Here is a 22,143-nt window from a genome sequence, read left to right on the forward strand (position 1 = left end):
TCGGATTTTGGGAGGTAAAATAACACACCATGAGTCTGTGTAGCACTGCCAGGTTTATTTTGAAAGGCACCAGTTTCTAATAAATAATCAAACTGCCAATGTGTAAAGAAGCTGATACGACAGAGTCGGAAGACAAACTTTAAAAAAAAAAAGTAAAAAGGGAGCACAGAGTGTAGAGCCATGTCCTATAAAGCCATGTCGGGCATTACAGGAGTACATGATTGTGAGATGAGCTTCATAAAACGTCCTCCATCCTCTCAGTTGCAGAGAAGCAGGGCTCCAGAGTGGATTTAAACATGCGTGATCCAACACAGTGAGTCCAGTGTGCCCTTCAGCCTCCGCGGCTGTGACGGGACATTAAAAGGCACCTTTTTCTCACTTTGCCTCCATAACATGTGACCGCTGCACGTGCACAGACGTCACAAACGTCCTTTTCCACTTTCTGAAACAGTTCTGCACATGTTTGTCCTCAAGGATGAAGCCACTAAAATATGCTAAAAACAAAGCTAACAACAGCACACATTTACAAAACATCATTGAATGTAAGTTATCAGGGCTTTAACACAGCGATGTACACGTTCATGATTAAATGATTGCCTCACAACATGATTGAATTTAGCGAACGGCACTCATTCCACTTTGCACTGAACTCAAACATCACATTTCTTTACTGTTCTGGCATTGTCATAATTTTATGTTTCAGAGTGGATCTGTTCTGCTTTTATCATACGTGTAAAAAAGGAGCTAGTCTGCTTGTTTCAGGCAGAGGATGAAATGAAGGGTTAGTACATAAAGGATTATTATTGACCTGTGAATCATGCAAAGCCACCATAAAAGATTCAGAGAATAAACATGAGCAGGACGGATCCACCTTAAGAACACTTTTATACACGTCTTGTAACTGTACTTCCCAGCTGTGGTACTGATGGTATTACTTCAGTATGAAGATAAAATTACTTCTTCATAAACTGACAGTTTGTACACTGCAGGATTATTTTCCTTCTCTCTCCAGATGCAGGCAGCTGTGGAAATCAAACATTTCTCATTTCATTCATATTTTATGAATAATATGGCCACAGCATCACTGTCTAGTGTCCTGTTCAGCGGTCAGTGCATCAATCTCTCCCTTCTCGTTCATATTAGGCTCAGTTGTTGTTGCGTTTGCTGCGTTTGTTGATTTCTTGCAGGGCAAACAAGAATCAACCTTGTTCTTGAATGGTTTCCAAATAAAGTAGAGCAGTATAGGTACAGCTACCAATAGGATTACGACTAAAACAATCCCCACAATCACCCCCGAACCAGGTGAAGATGGCTCCTTGGTCGTTTCCTCCCGGTAGAACACGTTGGAGAAGGCGTTGCTCTCTTTCTCACTAAACTGATTCTTTATTCTGCAGGAGAACTTTTTCACACGCTGTGTTTCCTCATCATTGATGAGCTGCACGGTGTTCTCTTTAGACTTTTCCCACTCTCCATCATCCTTCTTCCAGAAGTACTCCACAGGCCCGGCTTTGCTAACGTCTCCCTCACACACCAGTTTACAGTCCTTTGAGGCTGAGCTACACGACAGCGGCTTCGCTTCCAGCACAGGCTGGGGCACATCCTCGATCGCCATAATCTTATGAACCCGACTCTGGACGTGGTTGTTGATCTCCACTGTATACACCTCATTGTCCGCCGCAGTCATGTTCCTGATCTCCAACTCTCCTGTGTCAGTGTTCAGAGTGGTTCGGCCTTTAAACTTGCTGTAATATGTCAGAGGAATCTGCTTTGTCTCCCACTCAGCCAGCAGGTTCTTGCCGTATTTCCACACGACGCTGGTGATCGCTCCACCGACCGGCTGAGGGCTGAGCTGGAGTGTGCCACCAACCCTGATGTACTTCTCCACAGTCTCCACAGTCTGGGCCTGACAGAAGCTAACGTTAGCCACCAGCAGCACCAGCAGCGCTCCGAGAACCACAGACCGACCCATGTCCACTGATCAATACAGGAGTGACAGAGTATCGATGATCACATCAATAAAAACTCACTCGTCGAAATCTTTTCAGGCAGGTCAGTAAAAACCGACGAACATGAGGCGGTTTGAGTCGCTGATAAAGAAACAGACCTCCGCCCTTCTCTTCCTGTGGAGCAAAACGTCTCAAACCTGCTGCGTCCCTCCCTACTGAGGGCGGAAACTGCCGGTCACTTTCATAATAAAAGCACAATAAAATACTCCTGAAGTATTTCAACCTATTTCTACAGTCATTGATTTAAAGCCATATATTCTAACCAGTTTCGGTGATAAATTAAACATCTGTTAATTTTGTAATATTTCTCAATAAATTAATAAAAAAAATTTCTTTTCTTTGTCAGAAGAGTCAAAGTTAATTTGGAGATCTGTGAGGTGAAAGTCAGTAACAAAAACTCGCATCGGTTGTATAAAGTTGGATCCAACTGTTGTCCATGGGATTTATGGTTTCCCTTCCTAATCCTTAAAGGCTCGCAGGTGAAAGTGATCAACACAGGTGAATACAACACTCAAACTAACGCCTCAGCACCACGAGGAGAAGAAAGCAACCTGAATGCGAAGATGAAAGAAGAAGAAAGAGGCAAACAGCTTATTTTTACAGCTATACAACACTGCTGTTAGTGTGAGCGTAACATCAGGTACCAATTCAATAACGTCATAATCAGGAAAATCCTCAGGAACATGTAAAAAGAAAGAAGAGTTTATCAGAGGCGCTGTTTGAGGTTTTACTGCTTTATTGCTGCAGTCAAAACAATCCTCGCTGATATTGTATTTATATTATTAACATGACAATTCATGTTTTATATGTGCAATGAAGCAGAACAGCGACGCAACACGGCTTTATTTTGAAAAGCACGGAATCGAGTTTCCTTAGAAAGTGAAAGTAACTCTAAAGTAGGCCTCGGTCCTATTGTCCCGCACTTATTGTAAAATGGTTTGTCTGTAGCCACATAACGTCTGTATTAAGAACTAAATTAGTCTTAAAGAATAAAAGCGACAATTTGACAGCAACCCCGAGAACCACACACACACACACACACACAGGCTCCACGGGGAGGTGTCTGACCTCCACGGGTGCCCGAAGTGTTGCAACCACGATCAGAGCAGTTTGAATTCTCACATAGGAAAGAAACCTATGTGCTTCTTAGGGACAGAATGTGTATGTAAATACATACATATATGTATTTATATGTAAATATGTTTACCTATAAACATGTCTGTATTTCAGTTCATCCACAGAGTGACTGCAGGGAGTGTTCAGGGTGAATTTAATATTTACAATAAGAAAAGCATAGATGGTTTTCTGGTTTTCTATTCAGAGATTAAAGAACAAAGCTGTCACATGAGGTAAATGGGATGGACACAAGTTCCAAACCGGAAGCGAGACAGTGAGTGAAAAAAAGGTTTATTTCTCCCCACAATTAAACACAAGCCAAATCAAAACGACGCCACTAACTAGTGGGCGCGCCGTCAAAACTAAGTCAACTAAAGGTAAACTAGACAGTTCTAGAATGCAGCAGAACAGCTGTGGCAGTGGGGAGGAGAAAACTGGGCCGGAAAAGTACTATGAAGTGACCGGGGCGCTGTAATGAGAGGAGAGCACAGTCAGAGGGGTCCAGCAGTCAGTCAGCGATCCTTCACAGTTAAACTGAGTTGCCTTACTTGGTTTCAGGTGGAGGGGACAGGTGGGGCGCGAGGCCCGCATGAGGTCGAGGCGTGGAGAGGCAGGCAGGTGAGAGGTGGGCTAGTTGGCAACATTGTACCAGCAGCTGGTGGCCCAGGTCCAGAAAAGCAGAGATAACTGAGGCAAGAAGCCCACTCCAGGAGCCAACTCTGAAGACAGGAACATTTTCACACAGGATCTGGACACAGCAATTACACACCACTGACTAACATGGGATAGCAGATACTCATGCGATGACTGATTGAGTGTGCAGGTCTTATATGCTGCCGGAATAATTGCCCACAGGTGGTCAGCCAGGGAGGAGCAACCGATCTCCGCCCAAAGGAGGAGGGCTGCTGTTGGAAACCTGCAGGTACCCACCCAGACCATGACAAAAGCCTCCTCTCCTGCCTGAATGTGTTCCTGTAAATCTTTGCACATAGGGCCTGTTCTGTGTCTGCTTCCTTTGGAGTCTGTTCATATCTTTTTTATTTATTTTTTGCCATCAGCTTAATAATAATGAGAAGAAGGCTAGTGCCCTGTATTTGGGTCCTCTCCTCTCCCGTATCCATGACAGAAACATCTTTTCAAAATGTGTAAAGCTGTCTCTGATGCAGTGGAATTATAAATTATTATTAAAATTAATTTAAACTCTTTCAGAATGGATAAGTGACATAATGACTTCATGCGCTTGTTATTAATGAAACTGGCTGCTGAAGGACAGATGATGCTGTAAGGCCTTCTAAAATCCTTGTTTTTGTGGACGCTGAACTGTAACACTGTATCATATATGCTGTTCGCCTGTTATGATCTGTGGTTTAGGTTCCAATGTTTTTGATTTGTCTTAGAGGTTTATTATTATTATTATTCCCGATAGATAGATAGATAGATAGATAGTCCATGATGGAGAGCAGTCTGTTCAGTGACCTCTGACCTTTGCTGAATCAAACACTGGTCAGCTGTTTGGTCCTGGACAGCCATCAGAGCTGCCTCATTCACAGCCTCTTTCTATGCTCTAGTGCTTTTCATCTAACATTCACAAACATACTATGATGGGGAGCAACCTGAGAGCAGCTCAGAGCTGAGGCTCTGACTCATGCAAAGCTGCTCCAGAAGAATCAGAGGACAGAAAACAAGGAGATTTTTTTTATTCCTTTATTTATCCAGGTGAAAATCTCACTGATATTAAAAATCTGTTACTGGTAGTTGAGCAGTTTCTTTTCACTAGAACACTGAACAGTTCAGAGTTCCTGCTCAGACAGAGGAGGCTGTTAAATAACACAAACATTCATGCTGCCGTGAGTTTATCTGCATGTGTGTCTCTCCTGCAGCAGGTCACAGTTTCTAACGCACAAACAACAAACCCAGGCTGATGACGCTTCACACAGAGTTACACGTCGCTGACATCTGTGGGACAGAATTCCTGCCTTCGAGCTTCTTAATGGTCTTCTGGATAAATTCTCTCTGACAAAATGCAAACAGAGCCACAGAAACCAGGGCTGCAGCTCCAAAAGCTCCGCCCACAGTGACCGCCACACCTGTCCACCCTGCAGAGTCAGGTGGGCTCCTGTGTCTGTAAAAAGGATTATTGATGGGCTCGCTGTCTTTCTCACTCACTGGGTCCTTCATCCTGCAGGAGAAAGTTCTCACATGGTGCAGCTCATTAACATTGAGGATCTCTATCTTCTTTTCTGACTCCTCCCACTCTCCATCGCCCATCTTCCAGTAGTAGGTGATGTCCTCAGTGTCTGCAGTGTGTCCATAGCAGTGCAGTAAACACCGAGAGGAGGCCTGACTGCAGGCCAGAGGTGTCACAAAGGCCTCAGGCTGGGGCACCTCATCCACGGCTGCAGCTCTGTAGAGCTCGCTCTGAGGCTCGTTGTTGATCTCCACTGAAAACACTCCAGCGTCCTCTGCAGACGCAGCGCTGACGCGCAGGCGTCCGGTCCCGGTGCTGAGCTCTGACCGGCCTCTCAACCCTCCGTAGTATCTCACCTCACTCTCTCCCTCCGCCCACTCGGCCAGCAGGTCGTGGTTGCGTTTCCACACCACGCTGGTGATGCGTTTAGTGACCGGCGGCACAGGCTGCAGAACCAGGGCGTCTCCAAGCCGAAAGTATGCCTGAATAAGCCCGGGCTGGGAGAAGCAGGGCACGGCCAGGAGCAGCAAAGAGAGGAGGCAGAGATCAGCTGATCGCTCCATGTTCACAGATCAGAGCAGGAAAAACAGAGCGAGCACAGAAAGAGAGAAACTCTCCTCATATCCAGAAAAACACGGACATCAGCTCCCACCTCCACACCTGACACTGAGAGAATGAGCTCGTCCAGAATCCACAACAACAAATGAAGGAACAAACCGAAAGTAACTCTGGGTGCTTTCCGTCCGACCTCAGAGCTACAAAATACCGTAACCGGCCAACACAGCAGCTCAAACTATAATCACGGTCACATGACCTAATTTATTCACAATTGTTTTATTTCACACTTCAAACTCCATCATTTAACGTTTTTCTTCTTCCGCACGCGCACACACACGTACACGACATACTAATTTAAATATCATATTTGTATATCGTGTATATAAGCAGTACAAATATTACTGTAAACAGGACAAGGTCAGCGACAGTACCACCTCGCCCTCAACAAGCACGCGCACTCTGCACGTATCAGTGGGGGAATTCCGCAATGACGTCATCAGAGGAAAACCGCAGTAAACTTTGGTGCTTTCCTCTCAAAACATAAACCAGACAGACTTCTTTTTCACTCGTGGAATTCTCGGGGTTTTTCTTTGGTTTCTCTAAGCATGCGCAGTCTGACGTCACGGTATATTTGCTGGGATGTCCACTTATGAATGAGGACTCAAAACTGCCGGGAGCTGCTGTCTCCACCTGTGAACTCCCACAACTTCTGCTTTTATACAGACGCTCACATCAGCAGGAGTCCATGAACGACTATCAGCACCGGGCTCCTGTTTACTCAGAGTCCCTGTGGAAACGTGAATGTTTTCCACGTTCTGGCTGTGTGCGTTAAAGACACGGCGTGCTGCCGTGAGCTCATCTGTCGAGGCCACGAAACATAAATAGTGAAACATCATGAAGCAGCACAGAAACCAAAGAAACCTCACAGGCTGCAGTGTCCTCCAGCCCACCCGACAAAAACATTTGAACTCTTCGTGGTTTTGCTGAACCCACTCTACCCGCCATCGCTCCACGCCACATTTCATAACGTCTAACCAGGAGAGCCACACGTGTCCTGTGCTGACGTCATAACCGAGGACAAAGCCGGTGAGCTGGCTGAGTGTGGCAGATGGAATAATTAACAGCAGAATAAAACAAGAATAAATCTTTAATTTTACAAACAATTTGCAGGTGCTGAGACACAAACTACAATAAAACAGTTCATGAGGACACGTTTAAGATGAAAGAGGTCAGAAAAAAGAAGAAACAGTAATAAAGTTATTAAAAATAAAGAGAAATAAGGTTTCAGTTCTGACAGCGGAGCGGCAGTCTGGATTTCTGAGGCGTTGACTCCGCTTCGTTTTCCGACACTTTAGACCGGGACGGGATCTTCGTCTCCTTTTTGCCTTTCTTCTTCTGGAAAAGAGGAATGAAAACAAGCTTTAATGTGCATTGGTATTAAACACTTGACCTCTGACCCCCAGTCGCTGCTTCAGCAGCTTTTTCAGTAACAGCTGCACGGCTTCAAACTTCCCCCTCACCTTGAAGAAGGGGACCCGCTTGCTCTCATTGAAGACGAGGTTCTCGTCGATGAAGGACGGCTCTGTGGCCAGACTCTCGTTGCACGTGCTCAGATCGTCCTCCAGCGAGTCCTGATGATGCAGCAGAGAAGAACGAGGCCAAACATCACGTTTATTTACATTTAAATGAAAATGAATCACAGCTCCAAGATAAATGTTCTGAAACTCACCGGGTCAGTCTGCTTGTCCTCCTCCTCCAGCTCCTCCTCCTCTTCCGCCTCCATGGCGGCCTGCAGCTCCTCCTGCTGCCTCCTCAGGCTCTCCAGCAGTTCGCTGCGGCGGCGAGACTTCACCAGCTGACGGGGATACACAAACTCCCGCCGCTGAGGAGTCGCACCTGAAGGCAACAGGAGGTTAATGTCCTGCTGAGAACTTTAACTTTTAATTCAAGGCAGAAAAATAAATCTGTCACCAGTGGGAACGTCTTCCTGCAGCTCGTCCCGCAGGAAGCTGTGGACCAGCTGCTCGCTCGCCTCCACGTGCTGCAGGAGCTCAGCCCGCTGCTCCTCCAGGACGCTCCAGTCGATGGAGGTCTGATCCTTGACAGTCGTCAGAGCTCGCGTCACCTCCTGCTGCTGGTTGGATATATCGGCCTTGGCTGCTCGCAGCTGCTCGGAGCAGCAATCCTCCACGCTCTGCGGGACAGGAGGCACTTTTACTGAGTTCAGAGTCGTCGGGTTTGGTAATAAGATATGACGGTCGTGTCTCTACAGTATTAAACTGAGGGTCTGCTCTGTGTTGGGGTTAGGACAGAAAACCTCGAATTCTCACCTGACGCAGGTCCTGAGCTTCAGAGCCAACCTTCCTCATCAGCGTGAGGTGCTCCTCGGCTCGTTTCTCAGCGTGCTCCTTCACTCTGGAGCTCCACTCGAGGTCACGCTCCAACAGGCCTGCAGGGACACAAACACACTGAGTGTGCTGTGGATGAGGGATTACAGCGAGCAGCAACAGAGGAGAGGAAGAGTTTGTACCAGTGACGGAGCTGTGGATGTGGGAGCAGCAGCCCGACATCTCTTCCAGAGACTGCCGGCTCTCGTCCGCGGTCAGACACAGGGAGGAGACGAGGGAGGAGGCGGAGGAAGACAGGAGGTCCGCCTGGGCCGAGACCTGGTGCTCGACTGTGCTGCAGCCTCTGCCACAAAGACACGGTTTCAATGCAGGTTTCAATGTTTCAATGAACTTTGACGTGCAGTAGAAGAAAAACATGACCGTTTAGTGCTCGACTCACCTGCTGATGTCCTCCTGGAGGCTCTGCAGAGGCTTCTGCAGGCCTCTGGAGGCCGAGTACAGACCAGTGAACTTCTTCTTGACCTTCACAGTCAGCAGGTTAAGCTGGTCCTGGAGGCACTGGATGGTCTCCTTCATATCCTGACCGAAGCAAACGGAAGCAGTGTCAGAAACACCCGACCCACAGAACCAGCCAGCGCGTGAACACTCAGATGTAACAGGTTTATCTGCCTTTATTAATGCATGAAACTGTGCCACACGAGGGCAGAACAAACGAGGCACGATGCAAATCACACCCATCAACTTCAGAATCTGTCGTCATCCTTGTCATGTATCCCGTGCACTGTTATTCTAACTTTAAATCTCCGCCTGTTTGAGTTGTTGAGGCTGCAGACAGGCTGAATGTGCGCCGACTGCACCTCATGCTCAAACAGATCATTGAATGCTGTTGAAGTGGATTTAAAAATGGAAGCGAAAACCACTACACATCAGTGCTGCTGGGCTTGAAACCATCACAGGTCCAAAGTTAACGGTCTGCTTCAGGCTAGGGCTGGGCGATATATAGAGTTGTTTGTTTGTTTTTTTATAAATATCGATATATTTTTATACCAAATATAAGAAGTGACAATATCGTTTATATCGATATAGTCTATGTTGTGTTATAATTATACTTGTGGAGCCGCAAGTTTGCCTCTATGCTGCGTTACTCCCCCTCCCCCATAACTTCACCTGCAGGCGACGACAAGATGGACACGGCAAATCTCCGTTAGCAAGTTAACCAGGCTGCAGCCCAGAGAGGCTGCACGGCCTAAAATGCTTTCATTTTCTCAAAAGTTGACAGCGCGTCTTATGTATGAATTCTGGTTGTGCTTGATGACTGCAAACCAATTTTATGTGCTGCACGGCGCTCAGCAATCTGTCAAAAATGTTTCAGCACGACTTTGCTAAGCTACGGAGCTGCACCACCTGATGGGTTGTTGGAGCATTACAGCTACCGAGGAGCCTCGCCGAGTGATACGTACTGTGCTTCAATGTAATATTACTGTACTGTGTGCGTATAAGGACCATAAATGGCACCTGTTCAGAGACGTGGTTACGAAGAGGATTTCAAACTCCAGGCTGTCAGTCACACAGTAGAAGTTAGGACCAGAGCAGCTGCTTGTTATTATGCTCGGCGTCTGTTAGTTTACATTTTGACTGCACAGTTGTGAGCTCTTTGTTATGCACAAAAACAACAGTTTTCTTTTATTTATGGAGCATTATTATTTAATAAATGCTGATAATTTGAGTAATTTTTTTTTCATGAACATCTACGCTGTTTGTTAATAAAAGTGCCCCTGTGACATCTGGGACACAGCTTTGACTAAGAACTGTTTGTTCTGACTTTATGGCTTAAATTAAAAAAATAAAAATATTGAGATATATATCGTATATCCCCATCCAGCTAAAAATATGGAGATGAATTTTGGGTCACATCGCCCAGCCCTACGTCAGGCCCCAGGACATCTGGCAGCGTCCTCGTCCAGCAGACAGAGGTTCGCTGCCCTCTCTGGTCAGCTCTCACCTTCTGCTCGATTTCCTCCTCCGCCTGCCTGATCTTGTCCTCCAGCTCGTCGCGTTCAGCCTGCAGGGCGCTCAGTCTCTGCACGGCGGCCTCCCGCATTGCCGCCAGCTCTCGGACCAAGCTGTCGAACACCACGCCCATCTCCTTCATTGCCTCCGCCTGAGGAGGAGAACGAGAAGAATCAGATCAGAGCTTTGCCTCCGAGATCGAGCGTACGCCACGTTTGCTCCGTGTGGATGTTACTGTCGTGGACCAACTTTGTCAGCCAGCGCTCGCTGCTTCTCCACCGAAGCTCTCAGGCTGTCGTTGAGCTCTTTGGCTGCTGATAAACCCATCAGAGTTTGGACCACCAGCACCTCCTCCATGTCCCGTCGGTGCTCCTCCTGCACACACACACTTTAGTCACACAGCACTGATCTGAGCGGACAACGCGGCAGTGAGCGCGCTCAGACACTCACCAGCAGCTGCAGCACGCTCTCCTTGTCCTGCAGACACAGCGTCTCGTTCTGCTGCACCTTCTCCTCGCAGCGGGCCACGCTCTCAGCCACCAGCGGCCTGACTCCCCCCACAAAGGATTCCACAGTGGTCAGAGCGCCCTTCAGTGCCGCCTCGTTCATCACGAGCAAACCGTCTGCACAGGAAAGAGGGCGGAGACGCAGGAAAGACCGCAGAGTTGTTTTAAACACCAAATCATCTTTTTCAGTTCAGTATTTCGCTTCAGAACATACTGAAACCCCCCCCCCCCCCCCCGAGTACTAACAGTACAAACACCAGAGTCACCATCAGGCGGGCAAATTTAAAGCAGCCGCAGTAAACCGTCCCAGCCCGTCACCCACGCCTCTGTGAAACCTCTGCGCTCTTACCGACAGCCTGCGAGTAGCTGCTCAGCATGTGGCGCTGTTTGTCTCCGTGCTGCTGGATGCAGCGCTGCACGTCTCTGAAGGAGCCGTCCATGCGCTGGGCGAAGCTCTGCTGCATCTCCCTGTTGTGCTCCTCCACCTGCAGGGTCAGAGGCAGGTTTGTGCTTCAGAACATTTGTGTTTTCAGGAAGCTCCAAGTTTCAGCATCAAGTCATAAAAACCCGGTTTACAGCGCCCTCTGCTCTGTCTGGATTCATGCTTTTAAACAGCCAAAGCACCTGAAACCCTCTGAAGTCATTTACATCAGCGGTCTCCAACCTTTGTTGCATCACTACGGAGCCCCGCAGGGGACATGGGAGGAAAAAATAAATAAATTAAGACGGACTTCTGCGAGATCTCGCAAAACAAACTCGGGATCTCACAAATGTTTTAGCCGCATTCCTCGGAGGCCGCCAGCTCGAAGCCGACCGGGAGGTCGAGGTACGATGTGCCGGGAAAGCTGTAGTAGGTCTCGACCTCCCGTTAGCTTCGAGCTAGTGGGTGTCAGATCTCCGAAAACGTCGGAGCACTTTTGCAAATATGTGATGTCTTGTAAACCGAGCAGGTATCTGACGTTGACACAACTACATTCACGCCTCAAAATATCTTAAAAGTGTATTTTGTGACCCAGAAAGAATAATATTACAACTAAGTAGCTGCCGCCATCGTTGGAATTCAACTTTTGCAAGATCTCGCAAAACTCAGTCTTATTTTTTTTTTCCCTCCCATGTCCCCTGCGGGGCTCCGTACGTCACGGACCGGTTTATGCCCGACAATATTTTCACGGACCGGCCTTTAAGGTGTCGCGGATAAATAAAACTAGTACCGGTACCGAAAAAAGAAGATTTATTCATAACACACGTGAAAAGACCCAGGAAAACCGAGTTAACGATAAAAACCATACATTTCACACCTGAGCCTCAACTCCCGCGGCCCGGTACCGGTCCGAGGCCCGGGGGTTGGGGACCGCTGATTTACATGGATTTAAAAAAAAAAAAAAAAAAAAAAAAAAGGTTGATTCTCAGGTTTTAATCACAGTGGAAATGACTCTAATCAGCCCACAGACGTAAAAATAGTCAGATCTGACTTCCCTGTCACTTCTTTCCCAACTGTTCTGTGAAGCGGTTGATGCTTAAAGGTGTATTTTCAGTCACTCGGGGAGGCTTACGCCACAGTGAGTGTTTCTTTCTCCTCTAAAAGGAAGTCTGCAGAGGAAACTCCCCACAGTGGTCACAGATAAGAGCGTGTTCCACCCAAAACCCGCTGAGAGTTCCTGCTGTGCACCTGCAGGTTCCCCAGCTGTTCACCAATCTTATCATCTGTGACTCAAACCTCTGATTTATGACACCTGCTGTGTCATTAGTGCACGGCAGACACAAGCAGCCGTGTCATCTTCACTGGAATCTGTTACTCAGACCAGATGAAACATTTAAACAGGAGAAATGTGCTTTTACGGGTTAAACAGCGAGGCTGGTAGTGTTTGCCTCAGCTGCAACTACAAAGTAAATAAGACACATCTGCTTTGACTTAACATCTGTTCTAATCTGTGGCTGTTCACATCAAACATGGACAGTTTATAGTGAGCTGTGTGTGTGTGTGGAAGCTCAGCGGTTTCTACCAGTGGACCTGTAGTCATGAGGACCGATCCCTGATGTGATGAAGCAGCTTCATCCACTCACTATTCAAATTGTGACAGCCAATCAGAAGGATGCCAGCTCAAAGGGGGAGGGGCTAAATGACCCATTTCAGACTGCAGGAAGGCCCAGCGTGAGACCAACAACCATCTACAGGCTCTCTGCCCCGTAATGATACTTCACACTGCGGTGACCAACACGAGCCGAAGCGAGCGCGTCTGCGGACGCCACGTATTCACCGCTTTAACAAAAACAAACGTGACCTTTTTCTTCCTGTTCAGCTTGTCGTGGAGGCCCGACACGTCGCTGGTGCTGGCGTCCGCCGTGCTCAGCAGCTGAAGGACGAAAGCACAAAGTTTCAGACTCGAATCATAAACATCTCACATCTGAAAAAGGGAAGTTTGGTGAAACGGGGCGAGAGTGGAAGCTGAAGATTCATTTTAAGAGGTTTTCAAATAACAGAGAGAGAGAGAGAAAAGGAAGCGATGATGAAGTGACAGAATGTCTAAATATCTCCCCCCGGCGTGGAGCGTCGCCTGTACCTGCCCGGCCGTGTCGTACAGCGTCTCCTGGGCGGAGGAGAGCTCGGAGCAGATGAACGCCTCCTCGCTCAGCTTCACCTTCGTCTCCCGCAGGTCTCTGCTCGTCTCCTCCAGCCTGAGAGGCGCACAGGAGAAAACCACAACTTTAAATCAAACTGCGCCCCCTGGTGGTGGTTTTAATCCCACACCTTAACAACAGCCCTGCACCTCTGCTGCTTTTCGTCCAGGTCCGCGGTGCACTGCTCCAGTCGGGCTTTGCTGTCCGCAAACAGCTCCATGACCTGCAGAGAGAACACGACCACATGTTCACGCCGCTTCAGGACGTGTAAAACGATGCATCGATGGCGAAGACGCCAAAACAGACACCTCGTAATTCCTTTACAGCCAGTTAGTGGAGTCTTTTCTTTGGCCACGGCAACAGTGCTTAACAGTGAACTCCTGAAATGCAGATTAATGCAAGACTGCAGCATCTGCAACCGCTGCATTCAATTAAATCTGCAGCTTTAAAATCTGCACAGAGGCTCAAACAGCATCTTCAACTTCTAAAGATCAAAAGTCAACTTTTAAGACCTCAGTAAGTTGAATCAGGCTCTGATTTGCAGCCGTCCGACAGCGGATGAGGATCGTACCTTCTTAAGCTCCTCCTCCATGATGGCGATCTTGTCGTTGTACTCTGTAACCTGCTCCCCATGGGCGGTGATCTGAGCCACCATGCTCCTGCATGAATTAAAAACATAGTCGTGGTTAGGAGCACCCGAGATGGTCTGTCAGGTCAGCTATTTGGGTAAAAGCAGCGTTGACGTGTCAGCCGAGACCTACTCGTAGTTCTCCGAGGACAGGTAGACGCCGTGCTTGTCCCGGGTGGCGGCCAGGTCGCGTTTCAGACGCTCGATCTCCTCGGTGTATTCCTGAAGGACAGAGAAGGTCCTGAAATCTGGTGTTTGGACTCAGTGTCACATTTTCATTTAGATTCTTCTGGGTCACAGATTTAAAAGCTTCTGATGTGACCGTCACAGATGTTCCTGACTGAGTTCTGCTTTTCCAGGCAAACCTGCGACGGCGCCATTTGAAACCCGAACACATGCTGAATGCCGCGTCGACCTCAGATACCTTAATGAGCGTCCTCTTGGTGAGCTTCTGGTTGACCTCCGGCTTGTTCATGATGTTTTTGGCCCTGCTGGCGTACTCGAGGGTGCTCAGCGTCTCCTGCACGCACAACCGAGACTCGTCAGCACAATTACACTCAGTGAAACCAACACGGGCTAAATAAACGTGCTCGATCAAGAAACACTAAAATATAAACATGGTTACGTCCATCTTTTATATACAGTCTGTGCTCGAGTGGAAACATTGACACCAACAATAACAGACGTGGGTGACGCGAGACGCTTCAGGATAAATATGATGATGAATCTTTGAAAACATTCATTTTGTTTTTGAAACGCACTTCCAGGTTGCTGGACGACGGCGACACGGTGGCGATGATGGAGGTTTTGGTCCGCCCTCCCAGCGAGTCCTGAAGGATTCTGGTGAGTTTGGACTCTCTGTGGGAGAAAATAAACCGATCAATACAGCTCCTCAGCTCCGCCCCCACGACGACTGTACAAGGTCAGGGGAGGCGGACCCGCACAGACACCCCAGAGAAGACGGACCTGAACGCGACGTCCTCGTGAGACCGAGGAGGGTCGTTTCTCACCTGTACGGGACGTGAGGCCTCTTTTCCACCAGAGCGGTGATCACTCGGCCCAGCGTCAGCAGCGATTGGTTGATGTTTCCCGCCTCGCGAGCTCGCTTGTCCACGGCGCCGGAACGGCCGATGTTCTCGCTGCCGGCGAGATCGACCTGAACAGGAAGCGTTTGGGTCATTTTAGACGCTCTAGGCTGCGCCCCCTCCTCTCCCCCTCATCGCCAGATTATTACCAGATTGAGTTTTCCGATCTTCACCAGCTCCTCTCCTTCCAGAGTGATCTCCTTCATGTGGATGGTGACGGAGAACACCGAGTGGGAGCGACTGTGGAGAAACGGGAAGCGGGTGAGCAAACATAACTGACATGGCGGTTGGCGACGGAGTGAGAGTGCTTTCCTGCGAGCGGGTACCTGGAATAGGCGTTCATGAGCGTGGAGGCGGTCCTCCTCTTTGCTGCTCCGCGCTCCAGGATCTGGTAGACTTCGTCTTTGTTGTGCACCGTCACCTCCTCCAGACCCTTCACCACCACGCCGCGCTGCGGAGGCAAACAGAGGCGTCAGATTCCCGGAGATTTCCGCAGCGGGCGTTCATTTCATCCGAGCTGCGTGACGCTCACCTTGTTGCGAGGGTCGTCGAAGAGCTGCAGCCGCTCGTTGACGTCCTCGGTGGGGCTGAGGAGGTCAAACAGCTCCTCGTTGTAGATCTCCAGCAGCGAGACTTTGACGGAGAACTCTGTGCCGTTCTCAGAAAGCTTTTCAAAGATCTGATGCAGCGTGCGAGGGATGATGCCGGCCAGCGGGTCCTAGAGACGCAAAAACACGGGAATTTATTTCAGCGCTGAGCGCACAGAGCTGTTTGCACCATTTCCACAATAATTAACAAACAGCTGTGGTGGCGTTTGTCACCCTCGTTCGTTGCTACTTGTGAAACTTGTAAATAAAACAGGTTTTATTTTGGTGATTTGACACATTAATGCATCTGAACTGACGATAAAAAGCCGGCTGCATGTACGCAGCATCCAATAACACCCCCCCTCCAAAGTACAGCTGACAGGTACTGCATACTACCCCTCTGCAGGCTTCCAGAAACTGGCCAATAAGATGAACGAGGGCTTGTAAAGGATGAGCTGAAGGCCTGTACGGAGACCCAGCACAGGACAAAGGAGGATTATTATTAACTATGAATCAAGCAAAGCTGCTCTAGTACAGCCCGAGGCTGAAATGAGCAGCAGGTCTGAGCAGCTACTGATGATCTGAAAACAAGACGTCCAACATCCACGTGCAAAAAAAAACGGACACGGGGAATTATTCAAAGCCAATTCATGCACATTCAGGATGGATGCAGTCGGACTGCGATCACAAAACTCTGAATTTGAAAACCTGAAAAAGTTCATTAATGTTAGACAGTCAAGACGTTTCCCCTTCCTATACTTCATGCACGCTGCTGCAGGATCAGTTCATTCACACTCTGAATTAGATCCACATGCAGGCTTAGGGTCAAACAGTAAACCAGTGAGCCCATTTTAAAGCAGAGCTCACCTCCTCCCAGGTGAACTGCTCGTCCGGGCTCCTCTCTCCCTCCATGGTGAACGTCTTTCCCGTTCCTGTCTGACCGTAGCTGTCATCAATAAAAAAAGATGGAAACAAAAGAGGTTACAAACAGGTTCATCCGGGACGGCTCACGCCGACGCTCGCGTATCTGGAGAGCACTCACGCAAACACGGTGCAGTTGTATCCCAGGATGACCTCGTCCAGGATGGGACAGACGACGCTCCGGTACACTTCGATCTGCTTCGCAGACGGACCGAACACCTGAGGGAGAGAAACGCAGCTGCAGCAATGAGCCAATCCTCATCGAGAGACACTAAGAGCTGCTTCTGCTTCGAACGCAAGTTTTGTTACTTCACCTTAAGAACTTAAGACTAGGGCTGTGCGATAGGACCAAAATCTCATATCTTGATAAAACATTTATCGTCCTGACGACGACATAAAAACACAAAAATGTAACATTTTCTGTAAATTCTGTGAATCTCGGGCAGTTTTAGTGTTTCCAGCTGGGCGTCGCATACCTGGAGTCGAGTGTTTTAACCGATGCATGAAACGATACATTTTTAGACATAAGTTGTAACGGCCGCCGTTTTCTTTCAAAGTTTAAGTCTAAGGTTTATTTTTAGCACCTGACGGCTCTTTTTTGCTTCTCATCAGTAAACTCTCTGCATGCTCTTTCCTGTGATTCAGTTTAATTTGAAAAGTCGCAACAGGATCTTGAGCTTTATTGTGAAAGGTTTACGTAGAAAACAAACAAGCGGAGAGCGGAGCCACGCGATGGTTTTACCGTCGTTGCTGTTAACGACAACGCATAAAAACAGGCGCTTGTCTGTAGTGTGGTTATATTAAATATAAGAGAAAGAGAGAACTTTAAGGGATTAATACAGCCACTACAGTGACATCAGAACCATGAAAAAAATATTGCTGCAAACAGTTTATTTTACGACACCACGAAACAAACGACAGCGTAATAGGAAATGATAGATGTTTTTATATCGTCATCAGATATATATCGTTATATCGAACAGCTTTACTTAAGACATAACACAACAGGGGAAACGGTCAGCCAGATGTGCGAGCACAGGATGCGCCGTGTCCATTTCTCCTCTCACCATGTCGAACGTGTAGGTCTTCCGTGACGCCTTGTCGTTCATGCCTCCCGTCCTCACCATCACCTCTTTCCGGTTGTGATCGCAGTCGATGACGCCGTAGGACGACTTGCGCTCCATCGTGTTGAAAGGCCTGAAAACGCAGCAGAGGAAAACCTCGGTGACAAAGACTCGACGCCTGAGACTTCTGCAGCTCTGCAGTCATAATAAGGAAGCTTCAACATCAGCTCGAGTCACACGGTCCTGTTTGTAAAGATCTAAAAACCCTCACAGCGCGCCGACACCAAAGCTTTGACTTTGGCTCAGATTAAAATCAGTTTTCTGCTTCTTTCTGTCAGAGCAACGTTCATTTATGTTTTTGAAAAAGTCCCATAATAAAGATTTACTGCTTATTATAATTAAAATACACACAGGGTTTGTACTCTGAGCTACATATGAAGACATCTAAAAAACACATTAATGCTCGTTTAGGTTCAGATGACTAAAGTTCAGTAGAACACAGACGTAAGTACACACAGATCAGTGACGCTCATCCTCTGAGGCCTCAGAAAACCAGAGTACAAAAAGGAAATCCATAACATTGTGAGCTTATCATGAACAACGAACCAGACGGTGGGCAGCAGAAGGAACAGATGAATTAACCGATTTAGCACAAATATGGGATTTAAATTAGATCAGTGTCAACGTCTGCAGGCCTCAAAACATCTTTAAGAGGTTTCTAAATATCATCTTAGCATCATCTGAGCCTCCGCCACAGACTCGCCTGCACGGGTACGGGAAGATTCTTCAAAGCTCCTCTGAGCCATCAGTTTATCTTCAAGCCATTTCAAGCCAACTTTCTTCTGACTGGCTGCCCCTCAACTTGGTGGGCGGGGCTTCTGTACTCTGACATCATAGAGAGCTAACATTACAAAAAACTATGTGAAACTGAGTGTTTAGTGCCAACGGAGGGGCTGATGGATTACCAGTTTTCTTTTCGCACTAATAATTGTTAAATGGAACCACGTGGAAGACGACTCCAGTAATCGGATCGGGACTACAAACCCATGTTTGTGTCCCACGACACAGACAATCACACAAATCTAAACTGTCAGGGATCAATTAACAGCCAATAAAACTTAGACAGCTAGAAAATAGCAACAGCATCCAAAACACCCAAAACCTATTTAGTGTGATGTTAGTGCTCAGTGTTTGACATGTGCTTGAAATATTTGCATCTAGACGAGTGGGGGCGTGTCTTTGCTCCACCTGCTGGGTTTTTAAAAACTTATTACACCTTTATTCTGCTAAACCGATGTGTAAGTGAGCTATGAGACCTCAGAAAAGGATGGTTTTATACTCTTTTTTTTTTCCACCTTGGGTTTTAAACCTGTTAAAACAGGTTGAAGTACAATTAAACTGGAATGAACAGGCTTTCACTCAGTCGTGCAAATTCATCCCCTGAATGTTAAAAATGCTAAAGAGGTAAAACACGCTTTAAGGTCTCTTCTAGGAAAATGATGAATAAATTAAAGACCAAATACATGAGCACTGGGATACTGAGAGACTCAAACACGTGAGGCTAGTATGATGGTTATCACTGGATGTCCTGTTTCCATCCTTTTCCTGTATTTTTAATCATCATTTTGCATTTCTCTGTGGTTGTGCAAGTATTTTTGCATCATTTGTGTGGACATTTCTGGATTGACTAACATTTTAACACACCCATAAACATATAGAAGAAAGTAAAAAAGAGAGACTCAAATTTTATTGATAAATTAGACGCCACATGGGTTAGGGTTCCCTCAGAGGCTCAAATAGTAACTTTAAGACTGCAAGAACTGCTGATTTTTCCACACGTAAGCTCAGGCTAGTGTTCTCATTTAGCTTCTGAGACTGTAAAATGTCAGTGACCTGTTTTATGAGTACACTTTTAGCCTTTTTAAGGTCTTCCAGGTAAATACACCCACTGAGGGCAGTTGAACATACAGCTTTAAGGTGGATTTGGTGATGTTTCTGCATCTTTTGCGATGTTTTGAGGATATTTACGACATCTAGAGTATGTTTGTGACTGACAGCAGCAAACACAGACACAGCTGAAACTCTGTTTCCACTCCTTACCTGCATCTGACCACCACCTGGATGTTCCTGCCCTTCTCCTCCCGTTTCCCCCCGCTCTGGACGTTTGAAGACATGGCTCAGAGCTGCTCCCGGACACCGTTATATCACGCACTTCAGATTAAACGGGCACATTAATGAAGCAGCACAGTCATCAATACAGAAATGAACCGCAGGGAGGCGGTTTGTCCGCTTTGAATGTGACGAACCGAAAGAAAAGCGACAAATAGCATCATAATGTTAGCTAACGAAAACTCACCAAATATCGTTTTGCGCGTCACTTCCTCCCCCTCTGCGGGTTATCCGAATATAAATCCAAAGTCTTCGATATCTTAATAAATCGTATAATTCAGCTTTTACGGGCTGCTCTGAAAGCACAGGCCGTTTTCCTACAACTTCTCTGGCGCACTAAAACCTTCGACAGGACACTTTTCAAACTGTACTTTTAAATTTTCATCGGCCAATAGCAGGAGAGTAATGGTCACTACGTGGCCGTCATTGGGTACCACGATCATGTGACACTGCCATCGCAGAGCATCACGGGAGCAGATGTGATATAAATATCGATGTACGTCCAGCAGGTGGCGACATTGTTCTGAGAAATATTTAATAACACGAAAACAAACATGATTTTTATTTATAATTATAAACAACTATTAGAGATAATAACGTATTTTTATGTTCCCAAATAAATAATTAGACTTTTAAGTTTACGATATTTGATTCGGGTTTCTTTCAATTAATGAAAAAAGGTTGAGTTTCATATGGTTAAGCCTGGAAGTGACCCGAATGATGCTGGCGGCTTCCCATGATGCACTGAGTGTTTCTTCATGCGGTCATTTTTGAACTTCTTTGAGGTTGTTTGTCTCTTTTATGCTCTTTGACTATTTTCTTCTGTTTATTTTTCACTTTTTTCGTTGGAATTAAGCATCTCTTAATGATTGTTGTGTTCCTTTCCTCAATCATGACCTTTGCACTTCTCCCGCTTTCATGTCACTTGGTTTTCTGTGAATATCTTTTGCACATATTGTGCAGATTCTTTGGCACTTTTTGTTGACTTAACATCATCTTTTTATGACTCCGTTTCACTTTTATGTTGTTTTTATGTGTTTGATTTGAATCTTTTTGTTCACCTATGTCATTCTCATCTGTGTTCTGTGGCTCTTTTTGCTAGTTTTGCATCTTTTGTGTGTTTATATTCATTTTGTTCCCTCAGTTTTGCTTCTTTGTGGACATCATGTGTTCACTGTGCAAAGGTGTTGGTCTCTATGTGGTTATTTAACCTAACATCACGTCTTTGGTCTGTGGGAGGAAAACCGACTACGTGAATGACTCGATCGTTTCATTGAATATTTTGATGTGTTTCGTTATTTAAGTAGCATTAAAAAAATCAGCCTAAATAAAAGTCCAAAGACACCATAAATGACTTTGCGAAACAAAATGATCCTTTAACTTATTATCATTATTATCATTATTCATGTGTTTGTGTCTTTTATGGGGACTGTGCATTATTTTTTGACTGTTTCAGGTGATTTTATGACTCTTTGAATGCTTTTTGTCATTTCTCTTAATCTTTAACGTTTCCTTCTGAGGAACCTTTTGATTATCTCATGCTCAAATTTGCATAAAAATCATAATAACTGCTTCATAACATATGATAACACACACAACTGGGTTAAAATCAGACTAGAATGAGTAGAAAAGAGAAAGAAAGAGAAGAAATAATCCAAAAACATGATGTCACTGATAGACTTCAGGCTCCGCCTCCGTTCCAGGTTCATGAAGTGAAGGCAGGCGAGCAGCAATCCATCTGCTGAGGACCGTCCGCCCACTCGGCCTCCTGAGGACAGCGAGGGGGTTGCCCTTTTTGCTCTAGAAACCTCTTCATTGCACACACAGACACACACAGCTTCCCTTTGTCTGATATCTTACAGTATCTCACAGCGCTGTTGGAGGTCCTCTTTGCTGCTCCGGTCGGACTCTGCAGCACCTCTCGCTTCATTTTTCACTTCTGCAGCTGTACAGTGTAACCAGTGACTCGTTTATTTGGAGTAATAGTCACAATCCTGCTACTTTAGAGAAGCTTTATTGAGCCATCTAGGCATGGATGACTATCGTGACAATGAGTCTGCCTGCATCCTCATGCAAAGCACTGCACATGTCCCTCCAAAGCACGGCGAGTTTGGTCATTTCAGCTCCTTTAAATCTCTGCTTCTCTGTTCACAGCACAACTTAAACATCTCTAAGACTCAAACACTCTTTAAAGAAAGTAGAAATCATCTGACCTAAAGAGCTTTGTCCCAGCTTTTGTTGAAGACAACAGTCCAACTCGGATTGGAGTTCATTGTCCTGGACACTGTCTCCAATGATTTTTCTGCTCATCCCATCAGACACTCTTAGCTGTATGTAT

The 22,143-nt window shown here is 46.6% G+C and overlaps 2 protein-coding genes across 2 annotated transcripts; both read right to left on the bottom strand.

Moving 5' to 3' along the window:
• Nucleotides 1–40: 40 nt before the first annotated feature.
• Nucleotides 41–2,168, bottom strand: LOC309720857 (uncharacterized protein). Its single transcript, XM_082558052.1, has one exon. It carries the CDS (start codon nucleotides 1,967–1,969, stop codon nucleotides 1,082–1,084), a length of 888 nt encoding a protein of 295 aa, XP_082414178.1. The 5' UTR covers nucleotides 1,970–2,168; the 3' UTR covers nucleotides 41–1,081.
• Nucleotides 2,169–6,997: 4,829 nt separating this feature from the next.
• Nucleotides 6,998–20,180, bottom strand: kif11 (kinesin family member 11). Its single transcript, XM_082558046.1, has 27 exons — nucleotides 19,993–20,180; nucleotides 19,737–19,847; nucleotides 17,640–17,769; nucleotides 16,694–16,791; nucleotides 16,519–16,597; nucleotides 15,597–15,782; nucleotides 15,391–15,515; nucleotides 15,214–15,304; nucleotides 14,990–15,135; nucleotides 14,741–14,837; nucleotides 14,404–14,499; nucleotides 14,113–14,201; nucleotides 13,923–14,010; nucleotides 13,501–13,574; nucleotides 13,294–13,408; nucleotides 13,015–13,086; nucleotides 11,082–11,217; nucleotides 10,677–10,849; nucleotides 10,476–10,601; nucleotides 10,219–10,377; nucleotides 8,656–8,795; nucleotides 8,399–8,559; nucleotides 8,199–8,317; nucleotides 7,840–8,062; nucleotides 7,598–7,764; nucleotides 7,389–7,499; nucleotides 6,998–7,263 (listed from the first exon to the last, which is right to left on the bottom strand). Exons 2-27 carry the CDS (start codon nucleotides 19,808–19,810, stop codon nucleotides 7,153–7,155), a joined length of 3,186 nt encoding a protein of 1,061 aa, XP_082414172.1. The 5' UTR covers nucleotides 19,811–19,847; nucleotides 19,993–20,180; the 3' UTR covers nucleotides 6,998–7,152.
• Nucleotides 20,181–22,143: the final 1,963 nt, after the last annotated feature.

The sequence above is a fragment of the Aulonocara stuartgranti genome (assembly GCF_965226115.1).
Source record: "Aulonocara stuartgranti genome assembly, chromosome: 13".
NCBI classification, from domain to species: domain Eukaryota; kingdom Metazoa; phylum Chordata; class Actinopteri; order Cichliformes; family Cichlidae; genus Aulonocara; species Aulonocara stuartgranti.